This window comes from Loxodonta africana, chromosome 2, assembly GCF_030014295.1.
Source record: "Loxodonta africana isolate mLoxAfr1 chromosome 2, mLoxAfr1.hap2, whole genome shotgun sequence".
Taxonomy (NCBI): Eukaryota; Metazoa; Chordata; class Mammalia; order Proboscidea; family Elephantidae; genus Loxodonta; species Loxodonta africana.
In genome coordinates this window covers 117,113,649-117,141,054 of record NC_087343.1, presented here as the reverse complement: position 1 = coordinate 117,141,054, position 27,406 = coordinate 117,113,649, and the positions used below count along the sequence as shown (strand labels likewise).

Sequence of the window (27,406 nt, the reverse complement as noted above, 5' to 3'; positions counted from 1 at the left end):
GAGATTGAAACTCTTATGCACTGCTGGTGGAAATGTGAAATGGTACAACCATTATGGAAAACGATACAGTGCCTCCTTAAAAAGCTAGAAATAGAAATGTCATATGATCCAGCAGTCCTCCTCCTAGGAATATAGCGTAGGAAAATAAGAGCTGTGACATGAATCACATACGCACACCTATGTTTATTGCAGCATTATTCACAATAGCAAAAAAATGGAAACAACAAGTGCCCATCAACAGACGGATGGATAAACAAATTAGGGTATATATACACAGTGGAATACTATGCAATGAAGAAGAACAGTGGTGAATCCATGAAGTATCTTGCAACATGGATGAATCTGGAGGACATGCTGAGTGAAATAAGTCAATCACAAACGGGCAAAGACTGTATGAGACCACGATTACAGAAACTCAAGAAAAGGCTTACCCACAGAAAGAAACAACCTTTGATGGTTAAGAGGGAGGGGTGAGGAGGGATGGGGAGAGGAAATCACCAACTAGATAGTAGGTAAGTGGTAACTTTGGTGAAGGGAAAGACAGTACACATTATACAGAAAGTCAGCACAAGGTGACCAAGGCAAGATAATAGAAGTTTCATAGACACATGCAAACATTTTTGAGGGACTGAGTAGCTGGGGCCTGGGGACCGTAGTTTTGGGGAACATCTTGGTCAATTGGCGTAACATAGTTCATAAGGAAAATGTTCTACATCAGACTTTGGGGAGTAGCTTCTGGGGTCTTAAAAGCTTGCGAGAGGTCACCTAAGACACATCTACTGGTCCTATCCTGTTCGGAGCAAAAGAGAATGAAAAAAAACCAAATACGAACGGGAAATGTTAGTCCAAAGCACTAACAAACCACAAGTACCACAGCCTCCACCAGTCTGAGCCCAGAACAACTAGGTGGTGCCCAGCTACCACCACCGACTGCTCTGACAGGGATGACAGAAGAGGGTCCCGGATAGAACAGGAGAAAAATGTAGAACAAAATTCACGTACACACACAAAAAGACCAGACTTACTGATCTGACAGAGACTGGAGGAACCTCGAGACCATGGCCCCTGGACATCTTTGTCATGCAAAACTGAAGTAACTCCCGAAGTTCACTCTTCAGCAAAACATTACACAAGTCTATAAAACAAACAGTAACACAAGTGAGGAATGTGCTTTTTACATCTATCATGTGAATGAGACCAAATGGGCAACACCTGCCCAAAAGCAAAGACCAGATGGCAGAAAGGGACAGGAAAATGGGACAAATGGAAACAGGGAAGCTGAGTGGAGAAGGGGAGAATGTTGACCCTTCATGGGGATTACAACCAGTGTCACAAAAGAATTTGTGTATAAATTATTGAATGAGAAGCTAGTTTGCTCTGTAAACTTTCAGCTAAAGCAAAAAAAAAAAGGCCTGGTGATCTACTTCCAAAAATCAGCCAGTGAAAACTCTGTGTATCACAATGATCTGATCCTGTTGTGAATGGGGTAGCTATGAGCCTGAGGTAACTCACTGGCAGCTAACAACAACAACAACGTGTCATGCATAGAACTTCCAGTATCAGCAAGGCCTTTCTTCATTTAATTTTATTTTTATATAAATAATAAGCACTTTCTTGCTTTAAAACATAGCAAATAATGCAGGTAAAGTGTTTTGGCTCACCTCTGCCCTCCCATTGCAGTTTCCTCTCCAGGAATAATCCCTGTAAGTAGCTTAGGTTTTCTTCTAAACTTGTACTGTTCAGTACAGTAACCACTAGCCACATGTGGCTTTTTAAATTTGAAGTAATTGAAATTAAATGAAATTTAAAATTTCGTGTCTCAATCACAATAGCCACATTTTGGAAATAACAATCATGTGACTAGTGGCTACTGTACTGGAGTATGCAGATCTAAAATGTTTTTGACACTGAGAGTTCTGTTGGACACAGCTTTTTTATAAATGGCATCAAAATGTACATGTTCTGCAGTTTTTTTTTTTTAAATTTTAATATGTCTTGGAGGTCTTGTTAGGGAGTATATGGCTTCCTTTATTCTTTTAAACTGCTGCATAGTATCCTACAGTATTATACTGTATCATGTTTATTTCTCTGTTAATGGATGTTTTCGGTTTTTTGCTACTACAAACAATGCTTATGGATGTTTCTTATGGATATGTCACGTTTTTCTTAGATATCAAGAAATTGAATTTCAGGCTTTAAGGGTGTATATGTTTGGATTTTAGAAAGTCCTTTCCAACAATTCCAAAAAACACCAAAACCAAATCTGTTGCTGTCGAGTCAGTTCCCACTTATAGTGACCCTATAGGATAGAGTAGAAGTACCCTATAGGGTTTCCAAGTAGCGGTTGGTGGATTCGAGCTGCCAGCCTTTTGGTTAGCAGCTCAGCGCTTAACCGCCTTTCCACCAGGGCTCTTTCTAACAATCAGAGCTATCTAAAAATGGAATTAGTGTTTTCTTGAAGTAGTGAACCTCTCTGGAAAACTTCAGAACAGGAAGATACGTTTGAGGCCAACTAGTCAGCTCTCCCTTACTTATGCATGCAAATACAAAGGCCTGGAGAATTGAAATGGTTTACCCAAAGAAATTTTAGATAGCGAATGGCAGACCCTGGGCTGGAACCCAGCTCAGTGTTTCCAGGTATAGAGACCTTTTCAGCATATCGCTGTTCCTGAGGCTCTGAATGATCTCCTCTCGGGGATGTTATGGAAGGGATTCCTGAATTAGATGGGGGGCTTACACCAGATAACTTAAACCACATGAATCAGGCTGATTTTATCCATAATTGAGTCTGTGGTATGGTCTTTAAATACCAGAAAATTGAGAGGTGGGGAATGGCTTTTCAAAGGTCAACTTTGGGAATAGCATTTTCTTAAGTACTTAAGCCTGTTACACTTGATCTTTGATTGGCTAAAGGATTGTTTTGGATCGAATATGCTAGCTTCAGCCTTTGTTACCTGTTGCCTTTATAATTTTAAAGTGCCTACTGATATCACAACTAGATTTTTATCTGGTAGAATGACTTTGCAACAGTCTTACCAAATTATATCAGTTACTATTTGAGTAATTGAGTATCTTGAAATCTATATTTAGCTTTTAGAGACTGTGTGGCAATATATTTAGCTATCTTGCTGTCTGTCAGCAGATCAATGATTGTATTTCTTTGAACAGGAAACCAGTTGAAAGAATGTGATAGATCGAAAATCACCATTATTAGTAAAACACCTCACAAGGCATGCACCACTGATAATGTGCCAGTTGATATTAAATCTTTATTTTTACAGCTTTAGTACCAACAGGTTGCTTGAGTGGTCAGGGAGGAATTGTATAAGAGAAATGTGCTCTGAGGAAAGCCTATGTACCAGATGTAATTTTTTTTTTTTAAAGATATTAAAAAAGGGATGAAAGGGCACATGGAAATAAGAGTCAAAGAAGAAAAGTAGTACCTCTTTCTAAAACTTTAAATGTAGATTACCATGAGTAGGAAGAATTAAGTTAAATCTAGCATTTCATGAATGCTTTATTTAAGGCTCCAGTTATCAGATAACCTTTAGAAGGTATGTCTCTGGAGTTCTGGGGATTGTTTTAGTCAGTGCTGAAATAGTTCCTTAGGAAGTCAGGAGCCCTGATGGCGCAGTGTTTAATAAGAGATTGGCTGCTAACCAAAAGGTCATCAATTTGAATCCACCAACCACTCCTTGAAAACCCCATGGGGCAGTTCTGTTCTGTCTTACAGGGTTGCTATGAGTCGGAATTGACTCAGTGGCAACAGGTTTTGGTTTTTAGAAAGTCAGGTGTAAGATTTTCTTTGCTGAAGGATGGCTAGAAGTTCTGATTAACTAAATCTAGTCACAAAAGTGAGATGTTTTCTTGTCATTTAAGTCTATAAATTTTTGTGCCTTGTACAGAGTAACTCTTAAGGGGGTGACCTTCGTTTCTCTTGCCAATTTGGGCTACCAGAAAACAAACAAACCAACCCATTGCTGTCAGATTGATTCCCACTCATAGTGACCCTATTGGATCGAGTAGAACTGCCCCAATGTAGTACCAGGGCTCCTCTTGGGCTACCAGGTTGCATAAATAATAGGAAATGTGAGGGAAGATAAATGAAGATAAATATGGAAGCATTTTTTATGTTAGCACAGTAGTTTCTAAAAAACTAGTTTAATTTTGACTAAATATCCTGTTTATGCTTATCAGAATATTTGCTTTTTATTGAATTCTGTGACCAGTCCCTGGAGAAAGACATCATGTTTGGTAAAGTAGAGGCTCTGTGAAAAAGAGGAAGAGGAAGACCCTCAAGGAGATGTATAGACACAGTGGCTACAACAGTGAGCCCAAATGTGACAATGATTGTGAGGATGGCTCAGGACCAGGCAATGTTTCGTTCTGTTGTACGTAAGGTCACTATGAGTTGGAACTGACTTGATGGCACCTAACAACAACATGACTGGCTTTAGAATAAAACTTATTCTTGGGTAAGTTTCCTATCTGACTTTACTATAGAGTAGCACTATATGTAGTAACAGTTGGGATTTATTAGTTTTCTGTTTTAAATTTCAGTTAAATTGTGAGATACTATCTTAAAGTATAGATGAAGAAATAGGTTCGGAGTCTGTAACTGCTGTGTGACTGTATTGTTAAAAAAGTACTAGAAATTTAATTAATCTTCTTTTTATCTGAATGGTACTTTATTCCACAGGCTACATGGTAAATTTTACTTTTAAACTTTTGGCAGGCAATATAAGTAGAATGTTTAATAAAGACACAAGATAGATGTAGATGGAAAAAAAAATTGAAAAGACCAGTAGGTTTAGAAAAGTTGAACTAAGTTGAAACAGATAAATCTGAGAGGATTTTGGAGGGGAACCTCTATGAATCTCTAGGATATTATCTGCTTGGTACCTCATTAAAATTGTGTGTGTGTTTTCTCAAACAGGAATTCAAAGGTTCTAGGAAGAAAGATGATAGAATCATAGAAGTATAAAGCTTGTGAGCTTTTTTTTAACAGCTTTTTATTGATGTATAATTTACCCATTGTAAGTGTACATTTGATAATTTTTAGTAAATGTGTGTAATTGTGCAACCATCACTACAATCCAGTTTTAGGACAACTTCATAACCTCAAATAGTTCCCTGTGTCTTTTTGCAGTCAATTTCTGCTCCCACCCCCAGCCCCAGGCAACCACTGATCTGCTTTCTGTCTCTATAGTTTATCTTTTTCTGGAAATTTCTTATAAATAGTATCATACAATAGGTAATGTGAAGTCTTGTGTTGCGTCTTTAACATCTCTTTATCTTCCATGGCACCTAGCATATTTTCTGATACACACAGGTTGTTGTCTTTTCTAACATTATTTCTGTAGCTTGTCAGCAGTCTGCCTGCCTGTTCCTAACCCTTAACTCCTTTTTGTAGTGATATCTGGTAGCAAGTAAGATCTCTTCATCAAGAAATGAAATGACCAGATGTAGGTGTTGATTTTGTTGTTTTTAAAAAGTGCTGTAAGGTTCTGTGGGCAGGTGTGACCAAGTGTCAAACAACAATGCTCTTTCTGGAAGTTTCTTCACTCTAAACTACCTTCTGATATTTTATGCCAGTGCTCTGTTCAAAAATGGAATTTTTCAAGGTTTAGAAATATTTCGATTTCAGGTTGGTAGTGATTAGGTTATATCAGCAAAATGACTTCTAAATTTTCTGATAATTAATAGCTTATGTTATCCAGATTTGCCACTAACAATAAAAAATAATCAAGTTTGTTTTCAACCTATGTCCTGACTAGAATTCATATTCATTCTCCTCATATTCTTTTAGTAGAAGAGTGCCCCAAATTCTAGCTAGGCACGTGGCCACCTAATTAGAGATTGTATTTCTTGGTCTTCTTTGTACAGAGATGGGGCTATATGGCTAAATATGAAGCAGGAGGATGTGAGTGAAGTCAATGTATACAACTTCCAGGTCATATCCATAAAAAGCAGCTACTTGTCCTTTACTTCCTCTTCCTCCTTTCAAGGGCTAGACCACCTAGGTTATAGGGGTAAGCCATCTTAAACTTTATAATAAGGGCATCGATGAAAGAGCAACAACATAGAAGATGACAGATCCCTGAATTTCAAAAATCCCTAGAGTACCTACCAGCCTGGACTCTGGTTGTGTACCAGCCTGGACTCTGGTCGTGTTTAAGCCATTGCTAATTAACCTGTGTTAAAGTAAGCAATTTCCTAGCTTGATACAGGTGCCATGCTGGTTTTTTTCAGTGTAATTTTTCTCTTCATAATTTTCTTTATTTTACAGAATGTTACTGGTCAGTTATTTACAGTCTTACGTTCTCTTTTTTCAAAGGAATCTGTGAAATGCTCCTTCTCTTGAATCTCAAACTATGTAGAGATAACTCAGAAATTCCCTTGACTATATAATCCTTAAAGCCATTGACCAAATCTCATGCCTCTTAGTGTCTCCCCAGGGGCGAATTGTCTAATAGGCAAGGTAAGCATAGTGCTTACTTTACTTACCAGATCGTCTGTAGTGAACAGTTTCACATATTTTTCACCACATCAAAGACTTTGCTTCTAGGTCTGGCTGGCATCTGTCTCTCTCCCAACCCCACAGCACCTTCCCTACAGAATCAAAGCCTCTTTTCACGTTACAACCCCTGATGGGTGGATAACCCAGTAAGCAAGATAAGCACGGGTTTACTTGTGCCTGCTTACTAATCTGTAGTGAACAGTTTCACTACAGATCATCTGGTAGGCTAGGTAAGCACAATGCTTACCTTGCTTATTGGATAATCTGCCCCTGTGTCTCCCTCAGAAACCTAGGTATGCATGCACAAATATTTGTTAAATGAAATTAAGAAGATAGTTCGGGGGTGGTGATGGTAGTTGTTTTCTCAGGAATTAGAGTATGGGCAGAGACAACATTTTAATAACAGAAAGAAAAGCAGGAATATTTAAACATGTGTTAGTTGTCTTTTGCTGCCTAACAAATTGTGCCAACACTTAACTTAAAACCACAAACATGTATTTCACAGTTTCTGTGAGTTAGGAATCTGGGTGTGACCCAAGGTTTCTTGTGAGGCTGCAGTCAAGGCGTTGACTGGAGCTACTTGTCTGGGGCTGGAGAATTCCCATCCAGACATACTGGTGTGGTTTTGGGCATGTTTCAGCTACTCATTGACTATTGGCCAGGGATTTAAGTTCCTTGCCATGTGGGTTTCTCCACAGGGTACTTACAACATAGTAGGTTGCTCTCCTCAGAGCATGAAATCTAAGACAACAATCCCAAAATGGAAACCACAGTTTTTTTTTTTTTTTTTAAACCTAATTTGAAGTGACATCCCATCACTTCTGCCATATTCTGTTCATTAGAAACGAGTCAGTAAACCCAGCCCGTACTCTGGAGGTGATTACATAAGTCCTGAACACCAGGAGACAAGGATCATTGGAGACCATTGTATAGGCTGCCTATTACATACCATTTGCAAAGATCTAAAAAAAAAAAAAAAAAAATTTTTTTTTTTTTTATTAAATATGCATTGATATTTCAACTTGGTAGTATGCCTTTTTAATTTTACTCATGTTTGCTGATGCCAGTTTTATCTTCCCTTTATCCAGTCATTAAGTTGTCTTTTTTTAGTTGAATGAACAAGACTAATCTAGGTCCACTGGAATTTAGTCAGTGATATAAGGGTTATAACAATGATCTCACTTTAAAAAAAAAAAAAGTTCAAAGAAGGTACTATCCAGAGTCAACCATATTTTGAACAAGATACTGATTGGCTCCAGTGACCATTTCCCACATAAAAAATTAGCCCTTTCAGACCGCATAGTTCTTTAACCTTAAATAAATGATCGATGACACTGAGTGGGTAGTCTTCCTGAGTCTTTATTTTCTTATCTATAAAATGGGGTTAATGAGTGTAAAAATATCCACAGAAGAGAGACTTCTAGCTATGATGGCATGAAGAGTTTGGTGAATCCTCTCCACCAAAAAAAAAAAAAAAAATTATACACACACACACATATACACATATACATACATACACACAAAAACTGATCGAAATTGCCTAGAACTATTTTGGCTCTGGAAATCTGCCAAAGGTAGGCTATAAATTCAGAAGCATTTATTATTAGAGAAATGCTAGAGCTTCATGTAATAGCCTGTAGCCTTGTTTCATGGGGCTGCTGCTGCACCTCAGATTCCCTCTTCCCTTCATTCACCGCTTTCATCTAGAACTATAGTTTGGAAAACCACCAGCTTTGCTTCCAGAGAGGCAGACTCATTGGGGGGCAGGGGGTAAGAACTGTGGATTTGTTAGCTAAAAGTAGTGAATGTGACAGGAAACAAATAGGGAAAAACCCAGATACTTGCTAGTGTGAGGTTGTGGCTTCAGTTGGGATGAGCAGTGTTACAGAGACTTGAGAAAAAAGGGAAACACAAAGGGATAAGCTGTCCACACATCCCTTGCTTATTGTGAAACTACATGCATTTTCAGGGGAAGCCAAAGAGTCTAGCAAAAGCAAACGCTAAAGCAGACTTGAGAATTGGCCGAGCTTTGAATATGCTTTTCCCAGTCCACATACAGATCAAAGACCAGGCTTGAGGTGCTTGAGCATAGACTTTGCACAAATAAGTAGCTCAAAACTAAGTTATATAGACACAGGATGATCTCTTGGGGAAGCCAAACTAAAAAAATATAAGAATTAAAACTTGAGAGAGCAGATTCCACAGTTTAAGACCAGGCAAGTAAAAAAAAAACAAAAACTAAAAAACCTTACCAAAAAAATCAAGTTCCAGAGTTGCTGTAGCATACTATCTAAAATGTCCAGTGTTTAACAAAAAAATTATAGGACATGTAAGGAAACAGGGAAATGTGATCCATACTGAGAGGAAAAACAGTTAATAGAAACTGATTTTTGAGTGGTCCCAGATACTAGACTTAGCAGGCTGTGTTCAGAGAATTAAACGGTATTGTGATGATGTTGACACACAAAATGGGAATCTCAATAGAGACATGGAAACTATAAAAAAGAACCCAATAGAGAAAAAAAGTAAAATAATCAGAAAATTCAATAAATGTTGTGACGGTTAAGATTGTGTGTCAACTTGGCTGGGATATAATTTTCAGTGGTTTGGTGGTCTATGATGTTGTGATCATGTTCATGTTGATAGTTGGTGTAATGTGATCACCCCTGTGATGAGATCTGCTGTGAGTAGCCAGTCAGTTGAAAGGGAGTTTTTTTGAGTGTGTGGTCTGCATCAAATATAAGTAGACATTCTGACAAGGCTCGTGGGCTTTGCTCACTCTGGATCCCGCAGCTGGCTCCTGTTCTGACCTCTGTTTCTTGGGACTTGAGCTAGCAGCTTACCTGTGGTCTTGCCTTCCGAACTTGGGATTTGTTGATCTTCACAGGCTGTGAGCAACAGCTCTGCTCTCTGACATGCCAATCTTGGATTTGCCAGCCCCTGCAGCTACATGAATCAGGAGATGCCTCCAGTCTGACCTACAGACTTGGGACATTCCAGTCTCTACAACTCTGTGAGCCATTTCCTTGATATAAATTTCTTTTTATATATATTTATACACTTTACTGGTTTTGCTTCTCTAGAGAACCTAGCCTAAGACAAATGTTCTCAATGGCAGATATGAGATGGCAGAAGAAAAAAATCCGTGTACTAGAATATTGATTGATAACATTTATCCAACGAAAACAGAAAGAGAGAGAGAGAGGAAAGTTTGAATAAAAATGAACAGGTCTTCTTTAAAAAAAAAAAAACAGGGCTTCAAAGATGTGGGAAAACATCAAGTGTACCAACATCCATGTAATGGGAGTCCCAGAAGGAGAAGATAGAAAGAGGCAGAAAAAAAAAATGATGTTATAAAGGCCAAAAATGTCTCAAATTTGATAAAAATCATTAATCTATAGATATAAGAAGCTCAGTGAACCCCACGTAGGATAAAGAGAATGAGAACCAAGCTATACATGTTATTCTCAAACTGCAAGAAGCCAAGAATAAAGAAAAATCTTAAAAGCAGCAAGAGAAGAATAATTCATCATGTACAGAGTGTGTTAGTTTTCTATTGCTGTATAACAGATCACCACAAAATTGGTGGCTTAAAACAACATGCATGTACTAGCTTATAGTTCGATAGGTTAGAAATCTGGCACACATGGCAGGGTTTTCTGCTCAGGTTATCACAAGGCTGAAATCAAGATGTCGGCTGGATTGTTTTTATCTGGAGGCTCTGGGGGGAAAATCTACTTCCAAGATTATTCTTGTTCGCTGAATTCAGTTCCTTATTATAGAAATCCGAGTGCCCGTTTTCTTGCTGGCTATTGGTCAAGGGTTGGTCTCTACTCCTAGAGGTCACTGTCAGGAGTGTGGACTCTTTCCGTGTGGCCCCTTCCAGTGTCAAGCCAGCAGTGGCACATTGAATTCCCTTCGTGCTTTCAACATCTCTGAACTCTTTTGCCATCACCTGGAGAAAACTGATTTTAAAGCCTCATGTGTTTAGGTTAGGCCTGTCTGGATAATCATCCTTTCTTAACATCAACCAATTAGTAACCTCAATTACATCTACAAATCTCGTTTGTAATGTAATATAACACAACTGTGGGAGTAACACTAGGGGGTGTTGGTTCTGGGATAATCTTAGAAATCTGTCTACCAAACAGAGGAACAGCAGAATGGTTAACAATTGACCTCTCATCAGATACTGTGGAAACCAAAAAGCAGTAGCATGGCGTACTTATATTTGTGGGAGAAGTCGGGGGGCTTTCAACCAAAAATTCCTTATTTCGTAAAACTGCCCTATAAAAATGAAGGCAATTCAATACATTCCCGTATAAACAAAAACTGAGAATTTGTTGCTAGCAAACCTTCCCTACAAGGTGTACCATGTTTTTACACAAATAACATGAGTCTCTTCTGCGTTTGTTTGCCAGCCACACCTTCTCCCTGCAAGGTATTTTTATAAGCGCTCTATGCTATTTTTTTTTTTTTAAACAACAATAGCATGCTTATGAAAATACCTTGTGGGGAGAGTGCGCATTTGGTAAAGAAATGTAGAAGGTGCGTGTTATTTGTGTACAAATACGGTAGGAAAGGAAGTCCTTTAGGCTTAAAGTAATGACAACAGATAGTAACTGAAATTCATAGAAGGATTAAGAATACAGGAAACGGTAAATGTGAGTGTATATGTCTGTGTGTGCCCATGTTTGTATATATATACATGCACATGCACACACATACATTTGCACACACACATATACATACGTATACCTGCATACACGGCATAATGTTTCTATTATCTTAATTTCTTTTAAAGACAAGATTGTTTAAATAAATACTTATAAACTGTTGTTGGGTTTATTACATACGTGGATATAATATATATGAAAATAATCACACAAAGGAAGTAAGAAAATGGAGCCATCACATAACAAACTTTTTATATTTTACTAGATTTAAGTCATTGTTAGAGTAGATTATGATACACTAAAGATGTATTTATTCTAATGCCTGAAAAAACTATTTAGAAAATAATAGAAAAAAAACCGTAAAAAATAAAGTGAGGCATTAAAATGATACATCAAAAACATAAGATTGCATAGCATAATGTAACAGCATAACAACATACAGTGAATGGGTAAACAAAAATTTTAAATATGAAATGTAGAAAAATAAATAACAAAATGGCAGCTATAAATCTCACCATATCAGTAATTACATTGTTAATAGACTAAACATTCCAGTCAGAGTGCAGAGATTATGAGACTGGATTAACAAAACAAGACTATATGCTGTTTACCAGAGACATGCTTTACGTTAAGGACACAGATAGTTTGAAAGCAATCAGAAAAATATATGTACCGCACAAATACTAACTATGAGAGAGCTGGACTGGCTGTGTTACTAAAAGATAAAATTTAAGATTGGTGACAAAGAAGACATTTCATAATGACAAGACAATGTATCAGGAATATATATATATATATTTAACAGACTACAGTGTTCAGTATGGATTACATCTTAACATAAAGAAAACTAAAATCCACACAACTGGAAGATTAAACAACATTATGATAAATGGAGAAAAGATTGGAAGTTGTCAAGGATTTAATCTTACTTGTATCTGCAATCAATGCCCATGGAAGCAGCAGTCCAGAAATCAGTTTTTTTTTTTTTTTTTTTGCATTCGCATATCTGCTACAAAAGATCTCTTTAAAGTGTTGAAAAACAAAGATGAGCACCCGACTGTGGTATTTTCAGTCACCCTAAATGCATGCGAAAACTGGATGATGAGTAAGGAATATCAAAGAAGAATTGATGCCTTTGAAATTGTGGTGTTGGTGAAGAATATTGAATATACCACGGACTGCCAGAAGATCAAACAAGTCTGTCTTGGAAGAATAGCCAGTGCTCCTTTAAAGCGAGCATGGAAAGACTTCATCTCATGTACTTCGGACATATTATCAGGAGGGACAGTTGCTAAAGAAGGATATCATGCTTGGTAAGGTCATCGAGTAAGAGGACAACCTTCAGTGAGATGGATTGACCAGTTGGCTGCAACAGTGGGCTCAAACATAGCAATGATTGTGAGGGTGGCACAGGACTGGATAGCGTTCTATTGTACAGTAGGGTCGCTTTGAGTCAGAACTGACACTGGCACCTAACAAAAAACAGCAACAGTAGAAAAAAAAATTGGGAAATTGCCAAATATCTTGGAAATCAAACCATTTATTTGATTTTTAAATTGAGGTAAAATTGATGTAACCTAAAATTCACAATCTTAGTCATTTTAAACTGTACAATTCAGGGACATTTAGTATTTTAACAATGCTGTACCTCCATCGAGGAGCCATGATAGTTCAGTGGTTAAGCAGTAGGCCAATAACTGGAATGTTGTTAGTTCGAGCCCATCAGGTGCTCCGGGTGAAAAAGATGTGCCAGTCTGCCTCCGTAAAGATTACACCATTAGAAACCCTGTGGGGGCAGTTGTGCTCTGTCATGTCAGGTTGCTGTGAGTCAGAATTGACTCAATGGCAGTAGGTTTGGTTTTTTGGTACAACCATTTGCAATATCTAGTTCCAGAGAATTTTCATTACCCTCAAAAGAAATCCCATTCTCATTAAGCAGTGACTCCCCATTCTCCTCCCCCGCAGCCCCTAATTCACCTTCTGTCTCCATAGGTTTGCCTATTCTGGGCATTTCATATAAATGGAATCATGCAATTTGTGGCTTTTTTTGTTTGCCTTCTTTCAGCATGTTTCCAAGGTTCATCCTTGTTGTAGCATGTGTCATAAGTACTTCATTCCTTTTTTTATTGCTCGATAATATTCCATCGTTTGTATATACCACATTTTGTTCTTCCATTCATCTGGCGATTGACGTTTAGGTTGTTTCTGTTGTTGTTAGGTGCCGTTGAGTTGGCTCCAACTCATAGCAACCCTGTGCACAACAGAACGAAACACTGCCCTGTTCTACGCCATCCTTACAGTTGTTAAGCTTGAGCCCATCGTTGCAGCCACTGTGTCAGTCCACCTCGTTGAGGGTCTCCCTCTTTTCCGCTGATCCTGTACTCTGCCAAGCATGATGGCTCCAGAGAGTGATCCCTCCTGGCAACACGTCCAAAGTATGCAAGACGCAGTCTCGCCATCCTTGCTTCTAAGGATCATTCTGGTTGTACTTCATCCAAGATAGATTTATTCGTTCTTCTGGCAGTCCATGGTATATTCAATGTTCTTCGCCAACACCACAATTCAAAGGCATCAATTCTTCTTCAGTCTTCCTTGTTAATTGTCCACCTTTCACATGCATGCAATGCGATTGAAAATATCATGGCTTGGGTCAGGCGCACCTTAGTCTTCAGGGTGACATCTTTGCTCTTCAACACTTTAAAGAGGTCCTTTGCAGCAGATTTACTCAGTGCAATGCGTCTTTTGATTTCTTGACTGCTGCTTCCATGGCTGTTCATGGCAGATCCAAGTAATATGAAATCCTTGACAACTTCAATCTTTTCTCCATTTATCACGATGTTGCTCATTGGTCCAGTTGTGAGGATTTTTGTTTTCTTTATGTTGAGGTGTAATCCATACTGAAGGCTGTGGTCATTGATCTTCATAAGTAAGTGCTTCAGGTCTTCTTCACTTTCAGCAAGCAAGGTTGTGTCATCTGCATAACACAGGTTGTTAATGAGTCTTCCTCCAATCCTGATGCCCAGTTCTTCTTCATATAGTCCAGCTTCTCGGATTATATGCTCAGCACACAGATTGAATAGGTATGGTAAAGAATACAACCCTGATGCGCACCTTTCCTGACTTTAAACCAATCGGTATCCCCCTGTTCTGTCCGAACAACTGCCTCTTGATCTATGTAAAGTTTCCTCGTGAGCACAATTAAGTGTTCTGGAATTCCCATTCTTTGCAATGTTATCCATAATTTGCTATGATCCACACAGTCAAATGCCTTTGCATAGTTGATAAAACATGTGTCTGTCAGTTTGTCGTACTGCGGGGGCTTGTGTGTTGCTGTGATGCTGGAAGCTGTGCCACCAATATTCAGATACCAGCAGGGTCACCCATGGAGGACAGATTTCAGCTGAGCTTCCAGACTAAGACAGACTAGGAAGTAGGACCCGGCAGTCTGCTTCTGAAAAGTATTAGCCAGTGAAAACCTTATGAATAGCAGCGGAACATTGTCTGATACAGTGCTGAAAGATGAGCCCCTCAGGTTGGAAGGCACTGAAAAGATGACTGGGGAAGAGGTGCCTCTTCAAAGTAGAGTCGACCTTAGTGACGTGGATGGAGTAAAACTTTCGGGACCTTCATTTGCTGATGTGACACGACTCAAAATGAGAAGAAACAGCTGCGCAAACATCTGTTAATAATCGGAACCTGGAATGTACGAAGTATGAATCTAGGAAAATTAGAAATCGTCAAAAATGAAATGGAACACATAAACATCGATATTCTAGGCATTAGTGAACTGAAATGGACTGTTATTGGCCATTTTGAATTGGGCAATCGTATAGTCTACTATGCTGGGAATGACAACTTGAAGAGGTTGTTTCTACATTTTGCTTTTATGGATTATGGTACTGTGAACATTCATGTACAAATTTTTGTTTGAATACCTGTTTTCAGTTCTTTTGTGTATATACCTAGAAGCAGAATTGATGAATCATATGGTAATTCTATCTTTATCTTTTTGAGGAGCCACCAAGCTTTTCCACAACAGCTACACCATTTTGCATTCCCATTAAAAAAAAAAACCAAACCCATTGTCATTCAGTCGATTCCGACTCATAGTGGTCAGAGTAGAGCAGCCCCTTAGAGTTTCTGAGGAGTACCTGGTGGATTTGAACTGCTGACCTTTTGGTTAGCAGCTGTAGCACTTAACCACTACACCACCAGGGTTTCCACATCTCCATTAAGCAATGTATAAGGGTTCCAGTTTCTCCACATCCTCATCAACACTTTTATTTTCCATTAAAAATTAAAAAAAAAAAATCCATCCTAGTGAATGAGAAGAGGTGTTTTCATTTAATTTTGATGAAGTCCATTCTATCTACTTTTTTCTTTTGATTTTCTAACCAAAGAACTCCCTTTAATATTTCTTGTAGTTTTGGATTGGTTTTTATGAATTCCCTAAACTTCTGTTTATCTGGAAATGTCCTAATTTCACCTTCATATTTGAGAGATAGTTTTGCTGGATATAAGATTCTTGGCTGGCAATTTTTTTCCTTCAATTTTTTATGTAAGTCATCCCATTGCCTCCTTGCTTGCATGGTTTCTGCTGAGTAGTCCGAGCTTATTCTTATTGACTCTCCTTTGTAGGTGACTTTTCGTTTATCCCTCACTGCTCTTAAAATTCTTTTTATCTTTGGTTTTGGCAAGTTTGATTATGATATGTCTTGGTGAGTTTCTTTTAAAATCTACCTTTCGTGGAGTTTGATAAGCATCTCGGATAGATACCTTCTCATCTTTCATGGTATCAGGGAAGTTTTCTGTCAGCAAATCTTCAACAATTCTCTCTGTATTTTCTGTTATCCCTCCCTGTTTGGGTACTCCAGTCACTCGTAGGTTATTACTGTTGATAGAATCCCACATGATTCCTAAGGTTTCTTCATTTTTAAAAATTCTTTTATCTGATATTTCTTCAAATATATTAGAGCCAAGTGATTTATCTTCGAGTTCAGAAATTCTGCCTTCCACTTGCTCAGTTCTGCTTCTCTTACTTTCTACTGAGTCGTCTAGTTCTGTAATTTTATTGTTAACCTCCTGAATTTCTGATTGCTGTCTATGGATTTTTCCAGCTTATTAAATTTTTCATTATGTTCCTGAATAATCTTTTTAATTTCTTCAGTTACTTTTTCTGTGTGTTCCTTGGCTTGTTCTGCGTATTGCCTCATTCCTTCCTGATGTCTTGAAGGGTTCTGTATATTAATCTTTTATATTCTGTGACTGGTAATTCTAGGAAAGCACTCTTATCTAGAAGATCCCTGGATTCTTTGTTTTGAGAGCTTGTTGAGGCGATCATGGTCTGTTTCTTTATGTGACTTGATATTGACTGTTGTCTCCGAGCCTTCTATAAGTTATCGTATTAGTTTATGTTTGCCTACTGCGTTGTAACTTCTTGCTTTGCTTTGTTCTCATATGCCCAAGTGGGTTGCTTGAGTGAGCTAGCTTGATTATTTTCACCTTTGGAGCTCTGACGTCCTGTCTTCAGATGGCTAGAGCTGTTATCAGGTGTATCATTCTAGGAGTCCATTCACTTGTCTTGTATGAATTTGGCTCAGGTGTCCAGGTAGGTGATCATCAGGTGTGTGGTACAGGCTCTGTCCTACAGTCTTAGAGGGGCAGGGACAATTGGTATAGGTACTGATATCTGGTTGCAGCAGGGGATCACACTCTGAACAAGGCAGGGGGCTGAGAATCGTCCCCCATGTGTCTCTGAGGAAAGCGTGTCCCTGTTCCCTAAAGCGTACAGGCTGGTGGGTTCTGCAGACAGACCATGGGCACCCAGTGTTTTTGGTAGTAAGGACTGGGAGGTACCAGTTATCCTTGGATCCCTGTCATGGGTGACTGGGTGACCTGAGTGGAGCCTCCAGTCCTTAGGTCCCTGATGTGGGTAGGTGAGGACCCTGTTTAATAGGAAAAGCAATGTCAAACATCAAACACCCACCTCTCAGCTGCTCAGCTGAAATGGTTAGAGTCTGCCAACAAGGGCCTGTTTTCCTGACATAGGCTCACACAGGTCCATGCAGAGGGGAAAGGTACTCAAAATCCATGAAGCGTCTATGCCTGGACAGGAACCGCGTTTGTCTTGAGCTCCCCTGGTTAGTGGAGCTAGCAAATTATCTTTTCCCCCAGTTGCAAATTTATTCCTTCTCCAAGGCCAGGAGGATGGCTCTAGGTGCTCAATAGGGCCTATGTCAGGCCCAGGGAAATCAACGACTGAAGCCAGCTGGGGCGGGGGGGACGTGGTAAAATATACGCAAGTACTTAGCTTTTGCCAAGAGTGCCGTTCTTCTCTGGTTCCAGAGGTGTGAGTAGGCTGTGTGGCTGGCTGGTACTCCCTGAGGAAGTTGTGGCCAAACGCTAGTACCATTCCGCTGCTTTCGCTCCCGGGAATGGTGCCTGTGAGCTCCCCGTGATTCAGGTCCGGTAACTCCTCTCCGCTTCTGAACTATCTCTTCCTCCCCCTGCTGCTCTTCGTTTTCTAAGCTTGCCTTTGATGCTCAGGGCTCCTAGCTTGTCATAAACATACTCGTTTCATTTGTTTTTTCCGGGTCTTTGTTGTAAGACGGCTTGCTGGAAGGGTCTGTCTATTTCGCCATCTTGGCTCCACCTTCTCTACTTTTTTGTTGCTTGTGCTTTTTGTGTCGTCTCTAAGAACCCCTTGCCATATCCACAGCTTCAAAGATTTACTTCTGTGTACTCCTGTCTCCTGTGCTTTCTTCTAAGAGAGGAACCCTGGTGGTGCAGTATTTAAGCACTTGGCTACTAACGGAAAGTTTGGAGGTTTGAATCCACCAGCTATTCCCTCGGAGAAAGATGGGACAGTTGCTTGTATAAAAATTATAGCCATTGAGACCCTATAGGACAGTTCTGCCCTGTCCTGTAGGGTCGCTATGAGTTGGAACCAAACTGATGGCAACGGGTTTGTTTTTTTCTTCTAAGAGTTTTATAGTTTAACTCTTACATTGAAGTCTTTGATCTATTTTGATTTAAATTTTGTGTGTGGTGTGAGGGAGTGGTGCAACTTCATTCTTTTGCATGTGCATATCCACATGTCCCAGCACTATTTGTTGAAAAGACTATTCTTTCTCAGTTGTGGATGGTCTTGTTGACTGTCATTTGTTTAGGTTTATTTCTGGACTCTCAATTTTATTCCTGTCTTTATGCAAATGTCACTTTGTTTTGATTACTGTAGATTTGTAGTAAGTTTGGACATTGGCGAATGTAAATCCTCCAACTTCGTTGTTCTTTTTCAAGATTGTTTTGGTAATATTCCAGGTCCCTTTAAATTCTTTATGATTTAGTTCAGCTTGTATATTTCTGCAAAAAAAGGCAGTTGGGATTTTGATAGGGATTGCAGTGAATTCGTAAATTAATTTGGGAAATATTGACATTTTAACAGTAGTAAGTCTTCCAATTTGTGAACATGATGTCTTTCCCTTATTTAGGTCTTTTTAAATTTATTTCGACAGTGTTTTGTAGTTTTCAGTGTACAAGTCTTGCACCTTTTTAAAAGATTTATTCCTAAATATTTTATTCTTTTTGATGCTACTGAGATGAATTGTTTTCTTAATTTCATTTTTGGATTTTTATTTCTAGTGTGTAGAAATACAACTGATTTTTTAATGTGTTGATCTTGTATCCTGGAACTTTGTTGAATTTTTTAAATAGATCTGGTAGTTTTTTGTGTATATTCTTCAGGATTTCTGTGTGTAAGATCATGCAACCTGTGAATAGAAATAGCTTTACTTCTTTTCCAATTTGGATGCCTTTTATTTCTTTTTTTTGCACTAGTTAATACCTCCAGCACAATGTTGCATAGAAGTGCAAGAGCAGAGTCCTTTGTCCTCTTCCTGATCTTAGGGAGGAAAGCTTTCAATCTTTCCTCATGAAGTATGATGTTAGCTGTGGGCTTTTCATAGATGGTCTTTATCAGGTTGAAGAAATTCCCTTCTATTCTAGTTTCTTGCGTGTTTTTATCGTGAAAGGGTGTTACATTTTGTCAAATGCTGCTGTAACAGGGATACTGTAAGTGGATGACTGTAAAGAACAGAAATTTATTTTCTCATAGTTCACTAGGCTAGAAGTTTAAGTTCAGGGCACTGGCTCTAGGAGACAGCTCTATGTTAGCTCTGGAGGAAGATCCTTGTGTCAGCTTCTGTAGCCTGGCATTCCTTGGTTCCTTGTCAATCTTCAGTTGGCTTCTCTTTTCCACCCTGTTTGGGCTTACTTCTATGTCCAGTCTGCTCTTTTCATGAACAGGAAGTGATTAGGTTTAGAACACACCTTAAACTGCTATGGCCCCATTAAGATAACAAAGAAAACCATGTTTTCAGATCTTGGGGGACTATAATTCAATCCATAACATGCTTCTACTGAGATGATTTGCTTTTTCCTTGATTCTGGTAATGTGGTGTATTACACTGATTGTTTTTTTGTATGTGGAACAACCCTTGAGTTCCTGCGGTAACTCTCACTTTGTCAGCTGTGTAATCCCTTTAATGTGCTGCTGAATTCAGCACAAAATACATTAGTATTTTGTTGAGGATTTTTGTGTATATATTTATAAGACATATTGGTCTGTAGTTTTCTTGTAATGTTTGTGTTTGACTTTGGTAGCAGAGTAATGCTGGCTTCACAGAATAAGCTAGAAAATATTCCCTTCTCCGTTAATTTTAGAAATAATTTGGTAAGGATTGGTGTTAATTCTTCTTTAAATATTTGATAGAATTTGCTGGTGAAGCCATCTGGTCCTTGGCTTTATTTTGTTAGAAATTTTTGTTATTACCGATTTACTCTCTTGTTACAAGTTTATTCAGATATTCCATGTCTTCTTGAGTCAGTTTTTGTGTTTCTAGGGATTTATCCACTCCATTCAAAAAAAAAAAAAAAATTTTTTTTTTTTTTTTTTATTCTACATTATCTAATGGTATTACAAATCCTTTCATTGCTGCAAGGTCAGTAGTAATATTCTTATTTTCAATCTTGATTTTAGTAATTTGAGTCTTCTCCCTTTTTCTGGTTCAATCTAACTGAAAGTTTAGTCAATTTTGGTGATCTTTCAAAGACTAAACTTTTGATTTTGTTGATTATCTGTATTGGTTTTTACATTCACTATTTTCTTTATATATGCTCTACAAACAACAACCCATTGTCGTCAAGTTGATTACAACTCATAGTGACCCTACTGGACAGAGTAGAGCTGCCCTGTTGGGTTTCCAAGGAGTGGCTAGTGGGATGGAACTGCCGACCTTGTGGTTAGCAGTGGAGCTCTTAAGTCTTTGTGCCACGGAGCCCTGGCGACTATATATGCTCTGATCTTTATTATTTCCCTCTTTATGCTTGCTTTGTGTTTAGTTTGCTCGTTTTTTTTTCCTCCTTAAAGTGAAAGGTTAGGTTATTTATTTGAGATCTTTTTTATTTAGTGTAGTTGTTTACATTTATATGGCATAAATTTTAGTATGTTTTGTTCTTATGTTCATTCATCTCAGAGTATTTTTTAATCTCCATTGTGATTTCTTCTTTAAGACAACCATTGGTCATTTATGCTTGTGTTATATAATTTTTACATGTTTTGAATTTTCCAGATTTATCCCTGGTAATTGTCCTTGTTCTGAAGTCGACTTTGTCTGCTATTAGTATAGCTTCTTCAGATTTCTTTTATTATTTGTATGATATATAAAATTTCCTTTTAACCTACGTCCTTATGTTTAAATTGGATTTTTTGCAGATGCCATATAAAATGAAAAAAAAAAAAATCCATTGCCAACAAGTCGATTCTGACTCATAGCAACCCCACTGGACAGAGTAGAACTGCCCATAGTATTTCTAGGGGGCGCCTGGTGAATTCGAATTGCCGACCTTTTGGCTAGCAGCCGTAGCTCTTTAACCCCTAGACCACCAGGATTTCTAGATACTGTATAGGTGGGTTTTATTTTTTCAAATCTGTTTGGCAATCTGTCTTCTAATTGGTATGTTAGATCATTTACATTTAATGTAATTATTTATATTATTAAAGTTTGCCATTTCTTTAATTGTTCTCTGAAAGTCTCTTCTGTTTTTGTCTTTTTTTTTTTTTTGCTCTTCTGTTTTTTGATTGTTTTAATAGGTGTGTGTATATATATAAATTTAATTTACTGGGTTTTTTAATTTTGGGTATATTCTTCATATTATATATTTAGTAGTTGCTTAAAAAAATTTTTTTTTTTAGGAATTACAGTATATAATGTTTCATACCTAATGTCTACTTTTACCGCTGTAAGTAAAATTTAGAAGCCTTAAAACCATAAAGCTGCCTTTACTTTTCCTTCCTTTACATTATAGTTGGCATGTGTCTTACATCTGTATATATTGAAAACAAGCTGTTATATTTTTGTTATAACAGACTTAAATATTATAAAGAACTTAAGAAAAATGTCTGTTATGTTTACTTAGATATTATTTCTGATGCTTTTCCTCCATTCCTGAAATTTTAGGTTTCTCTGTTATCATTTCACTTCAGTCACTAGCACTTCTTTTAGAGCAAGTCTTGGTAATAGACTCTCTTAATTTTCGTTCCTTGGAATATGTCTGTGTTTGCTGTCATTCCTGAAGGATAGCGTTCCTGAATATATAATTCTGGGCTGACAGTTTTTTTCTGTCAAATGTTTAATAAGTTTTACCACTGTCTGCTGCCCTCCATTGTTTCTGATGAGAAATCTGTTTTCATTTGAATGATACTCTCCTTTATGTTATGTGTCCTGCTTTTGTTGCTAATTTCAGGATTTATTTTTTTATCTTTGGTGTTCAGCAGTTTGAATGATGATATGCCTGGGTGTAATTTTCTTACACTTCATCCTGTTTGGGGTTTCCTGATCTTGAATCTCTACATTTATGTCTTCCAGCAAATTTGGCGGGCTTAAAGCCATTATTTCTTCAAATTTTTTTTTCTGCACCATTCTGTTTCTTTTCTGTTTCTGGGACTCCCATACATGAAAGTTAGATTGTTTGATATTTTGTAACAGATCTTTGAAGTTCTTTGCATTTTTTCCATCTGTTCTTCAGATTGACTAGTTTCTGTTCATCTGTTAGCTCACCATGCCTTTCTGCAGTCATCTCTATTCTGTTACAGAGCCCTTCTAGTAATTGATTTCATCCCTTGTATTTTTCAGTTTAAAATGCCCACTTAATTGTTTTTATAATTTCTATTTCTTTGTTGAGAGCTTCTTAGAAACACATGAGTGTTTACCTCATGGACTATGGCTATAACAAGTGTTTTAAAGTCTTTGATAACTCTAACATCTGTGTCATCTTGTTTGGCACTGTTGATTGTCTTGTTTTCTTTAGAATTGATCACTTTTTTTCCTTCTTATGTTGAGTAACTTCGGATTGTGTCCTGGTATTTTAAATATTATGGTAAAATACTCTGGGTCCTATTAACTCAACATTTGCTGTAGAATTTTTTTTGTTTTGTTTTGTTTTAGCATGTAGCCAACCAGGTTAGAAATGAAGTGCCCTTCTTAGGACTTATTTTTGTTTTTTAAAATCATAAAAAATGTTCACATGGTTCCAAGGCCAAAACTATAAAACTAGGTACATTCATCTGGCTACCCTACTACTTTTTTTCTCTCTCCCACTAAAGGTAAGATTTTTTTAAAAATAGTTTTTGGTTTATCCTTCCAATTTTTAAAATATTAGCACATGTGCACCTGCCCTTCTGCTCCCTTCTTCATGCTTCTTACCCAAAATGTAACAGCAGCCCATGTTCTTAACTACTGTACCATACTTTCTCTTTAGATCAGCCTTTAACAATGACTCTTCTAATAATGGCCACTTGTATGCAAGATTATTTTATGTTTTAAAAAGTTAATCTTTATAACTAGTAAATAAAAACCCTTCTCTGTGCCTTTAAAATGTTTAGCACGTGTTATCATATAGTTCCTTTTTTCTTCACAGATATTTTCCAATTTGTCCCTGGATGAGCGTTGCCTTTCCGCATCATTGGTTTGCAAGTACTGGCGTGATCTTTGTTTAGATTTCCAGTTTTGGAAGCAGCTGGATCTTAGTAGTCGTCAGCAGGTATGGGATCTGATTCTAAGAAACAATTTGACTTATTCAATTAAAAAATATCTGTTACTCTTCAGAAATCATGTCTTTCGTGTTGTATTTTTTAAGGTACCCAAACCAAAAACCAAACCCAGTGCCATTGGGTCGATTCTGACTCATTGCAACCCTGTAGGACATAGTAGAACTGCCCCATAGAGTTTCCAGGGAGTGGCTGGTAGATTCAAACTGCTAATCTTTTGGTTAGCAGACAAGTTGTTAACCAGTGCACCACCAGAGCTCTGACTTATCTATAATTCTGTTACAGTTCTGTGCATTAATAATATGTTTTTTTTTGTGAATGTGAGTTAAAGCCAGGTTCTTGTGGTATACACGATAGTTTTTAATTTCGGTTGCTAATTTGGGTTTGTTTCTTAATCTCTTGTCTTTGTCTTCCCTTTTTTTCATTTCTTTTCAAAAAAAAGTTATTAAGCTTTTTCTCTTTTGGGAGAATTATATCATGAACATATATTGGGCAGTACTCTGTTGTGATCCGTAGGGCTTTCATTGGCTAATTTTCAGAAGTAGATTGCCAGGCCTTTCTTCTGAGTCCATCTTAGTCTCTGGAAACTCTGCTGAAACCTGTCCACCTTGTGTGATCCTGCAGGTACTGGAAATACAATGACATAGTTTCCAGCATCATAGCAACACACAAGCTTTCATAGTATGGGAAACTGACAGTGATATGCAGATGATACACCCTTTCTCGATGAAAATAAAGATTACTTGAAACACTTTCTTATGAAGATCAAAGACCACAACCTTCAGTATGGATTACACTTGAACGTGAACAAGATGAAAATCCTTTCCACTGGACCGATAAATATCATCATAATTAATACAGAAGAAATTGAAGTCATCAACAGTTTCATTCTACTTGGATCAGTAGTCAACGTCTATGAAAGCAGCAGTCAAGAAATCAAGTGACCTCTCCATGATAAAACAAAACTAAAAAATTTGCAGCAGGAACCAGAGACATCGATCTATAAATAACATCAAAACAGTATAAAAAAAAAATTTTTTTTTTTTTTTTTACTGTTTTGATGTTATTTATAGATCGATGTCTCTGGTTCCTGCTGCAAAAAAAAAAATTTTTTTTTTTTTTTTTTTTAATAAGAGGGAATAAATGATCTTTCACATAGAGAGGAGATCAAGGCAATATCAAGTAATAAAATAGTGGTTTAAGCTTAGGGAGATAGGGTTGAATTTCAAGTTAATCTCAAAATTAACAAACTTACCAAAATAAAGATACTACCTACCTAAACTAACACAAACTGAGGTAGAAAATCTGAGGAGACCTGTATCAAGAGATTGAAAAGGTAATAAAAACTCACATGAAAAAAACTTCCTGGCCCGGATGGCTTCACTGGAGAATTCTACCAAACATTCAGAGAACAGCTTACTCCAATACTACTCAAACTACTTCACAACATAGAAAAAGAAGGGGTACTTCTAAATTCACTGTACGAAGGCAGCATAGCCCTGATACAAAACCAGGCAAAGACACCACAAAAAAAAAAAAAATTACAGGCCAATATCTCTCATGAATATAGATGCAAAAATTATCAACAAAATTCTAGCCAGTAGAATTCAGCATCATGTAAAAAAAAAAAAAAATACAACATGACCCAAGTGGATGCATACCAGATATACAAGGGTGGCTGAACATTAGAAAGTCAGTCAGCATAATCCATCACATAAATAAAACAAAATTAAAAGAATCACATGATTATCTCAATTTGTGCAGAAAAGGCATTCAATAAAGTTCAACGCCCATTCCTGATAAGAACTCTCAATAAAATAGGTACAGAAGGCAAATTCCTCAACATAATAAATGACATCTATGCAAAACCAACAGCCAACATTGTTCTCAACAGAGAGACTGAAAACATTCTCCCTGAGAACAGGAACAAGATGAGGTTGCCCTTTATCACCACTCCTACTGTATGTAGGGTTGCTGTGAGTTGGAACTGCCTCGACGGAACCTGACAACAACAGCAGTTTAACATTGTGTTGGAAGTCCTAGCTGGAGCAGTAAGGCAAGAAAAAGAAATAAAGGGCATCCAGATTGGTAAGGAAGAAGTAAAACTGTTCTTACTGCAGGTGATATGATACTATACATAGGGAACCCAAAAGACTCCATAAGAAAACTACTGTAGCTAACAGAAAGATTCTGTAGAATAGCAGGATACAAGGTAAACATACAAAAATCAGTTGGATTTTTGTATACCAATAAAGAGAATTACGAAAAGAAAATCAGGAAAGCACATCATTTGTAGTAGCTGCTAAAAAAAGAAAAAAAACCTTTGGAGTAAATCTAACCAGGGATGTAGAAGACCTATACAAAGAAAACTACAAAATACTACTGCAGAAAACCCAAAGAGACTTACATAAATGGAAGAATATACCATGCTTATGGATAGGTAGACTCCATATTGTGAAAATGTCGCTTCTGTCCAAAGCCGTCTATAACTACAATGCAGTCCCGATACACATTCCAACAACATTCTTTAAAAAGATGGAAAAACTAATCATTAACTTCATGTGGAAAGGGAATAGGCCCCAGATAAGTAAAGCACTATTGAAAAAGAAGAATAAAGTGGGAGGCCTTGCACTACCTGACCTCAGAACCTACTGTACAGCTGCAGTAGTCAAAAGAGCCTGGTACTGGTACAATGACAGACACATTGACCAGTGGAAAACAGTCCAGAGCCCAAATGTAAATCCATGCACCTACAGACACCTGATCTTCCACAAAGGCCCGAAGTCCATTAAATGGGGGGAAAAGAGAGCCTTTTAAACAAATGGTGCTGGCAAAACTGGATGTGCCTATGTACAAAAATGAAGCAGGACCAATATCTCACACTGTACAAAAAACTAATTCAAAATGGATCAAAGTCCTAAATATAAAAACAAAAGCTAAAAGGTCATAGAAGAAAAAATAGGGTCAATGCTAGAGGCTCTAATACACAGCATAAATTAGATACAAACCATAACTAACAATACACAAACATCAGAAGATAAACTAGATAACTGGAATCTTCTAAAAATTAAATACTTATGCTCATTAAAAGACTTCACCAAAAGAGTAAAAAGAGAACCTACAGACTGGGAAAAAATTTTTGGCTGTGACAAACCCAACAAAGGTCTAACTGCTAAAATCTGTAGGAAAATCCAATACCTCTGCAACAAAAAGACAAATAATCCAATTAAAAAATGTGCAAAGGCTATCAACAGACACTTCACCAAAGAAGACATTCAGACAGCTAACAGACACAGGAGGAAATGCTCGCGATCATTAGCCATTAGAGAAATGCAAATCAAAAGTATGATGAGATGCTATCTCTCCCCGACACTCCTGGCACAAATCACAAAAACAGAAAATAACAAATGTTGGAGAGGTTATGGGGAAATTGGAACTCTTATGCACTGCTGGTGGAAATGTAAAATGGTACAAACATTTTGAACAATGATATGGCACTTTTTTAATAAAGCCGGAAATATAAATACCATATGGTCTAGCAATCCTACTCCTATGAATATATCCTAGAGAAATAAGAGCCACCACATGAATAGATATATGCACACCCATGTTCATTGCAGTATTATTCACAATAGCAAAAAGGTGGAAACAAACCTAAGTGCCTATAGGTAGATGAATGGATAAACTGTGGTATATACATGCAGTGATAAAGAACAAGGATGAATCTGCAAAACATCTCACAACATGGATTGAGGGCATTATGCTGAGCAAATAAGTCAATCATAAAAGGACAAATACTGTATGAGACCACTGTTATAAAACTCATTCAAAGGTTTACACACAGAAAGAAACAATCTTTGATGGTTACGAGGAAGGGAGGAGTAGGGAGGGAAAACACTAATTAGACAATAGATAAGTGGTAACTTTGGTGAAGGGTAAGACAGTACACAATACTGGGGAAGCCAGTACAACTTGTCCAAGGCAAAAATCTTAGAGGCTTCATTGACATATCCAAACTCCCTGAGGGACTGAATTACTGGACCGAGGGCCGGGGACCATGGTGTTGGGGGACATGTAGCTTGTTTGGCATAACATAGTTTTATA

The 27,406-nt window shown here is 37.6% G+C and overlaps 1 protein-coding gene across 1 annotated transcript in view; it reads left to right on the top strand.

Annotated features, from left to right (window-relative positions):
• FBXL17 (F-box and leucine rich repeat protein 17) overlaps positions 1-27,406 on the top strand; it is a 601,730-nt gene that overhangs the window by 5,863 nt on the left and 568,461 nt on the right. The window contains exon 2 of the mRNA XM_064274712.1: positions 23,173-23,295. Coding sequence (XP_064130782.1) covers positions 23,173-23,295 — 123 coding nt within the window. The remainder of the gene's footprint in view (positions 1-23,172; positions 23,296-27,406) is intronic.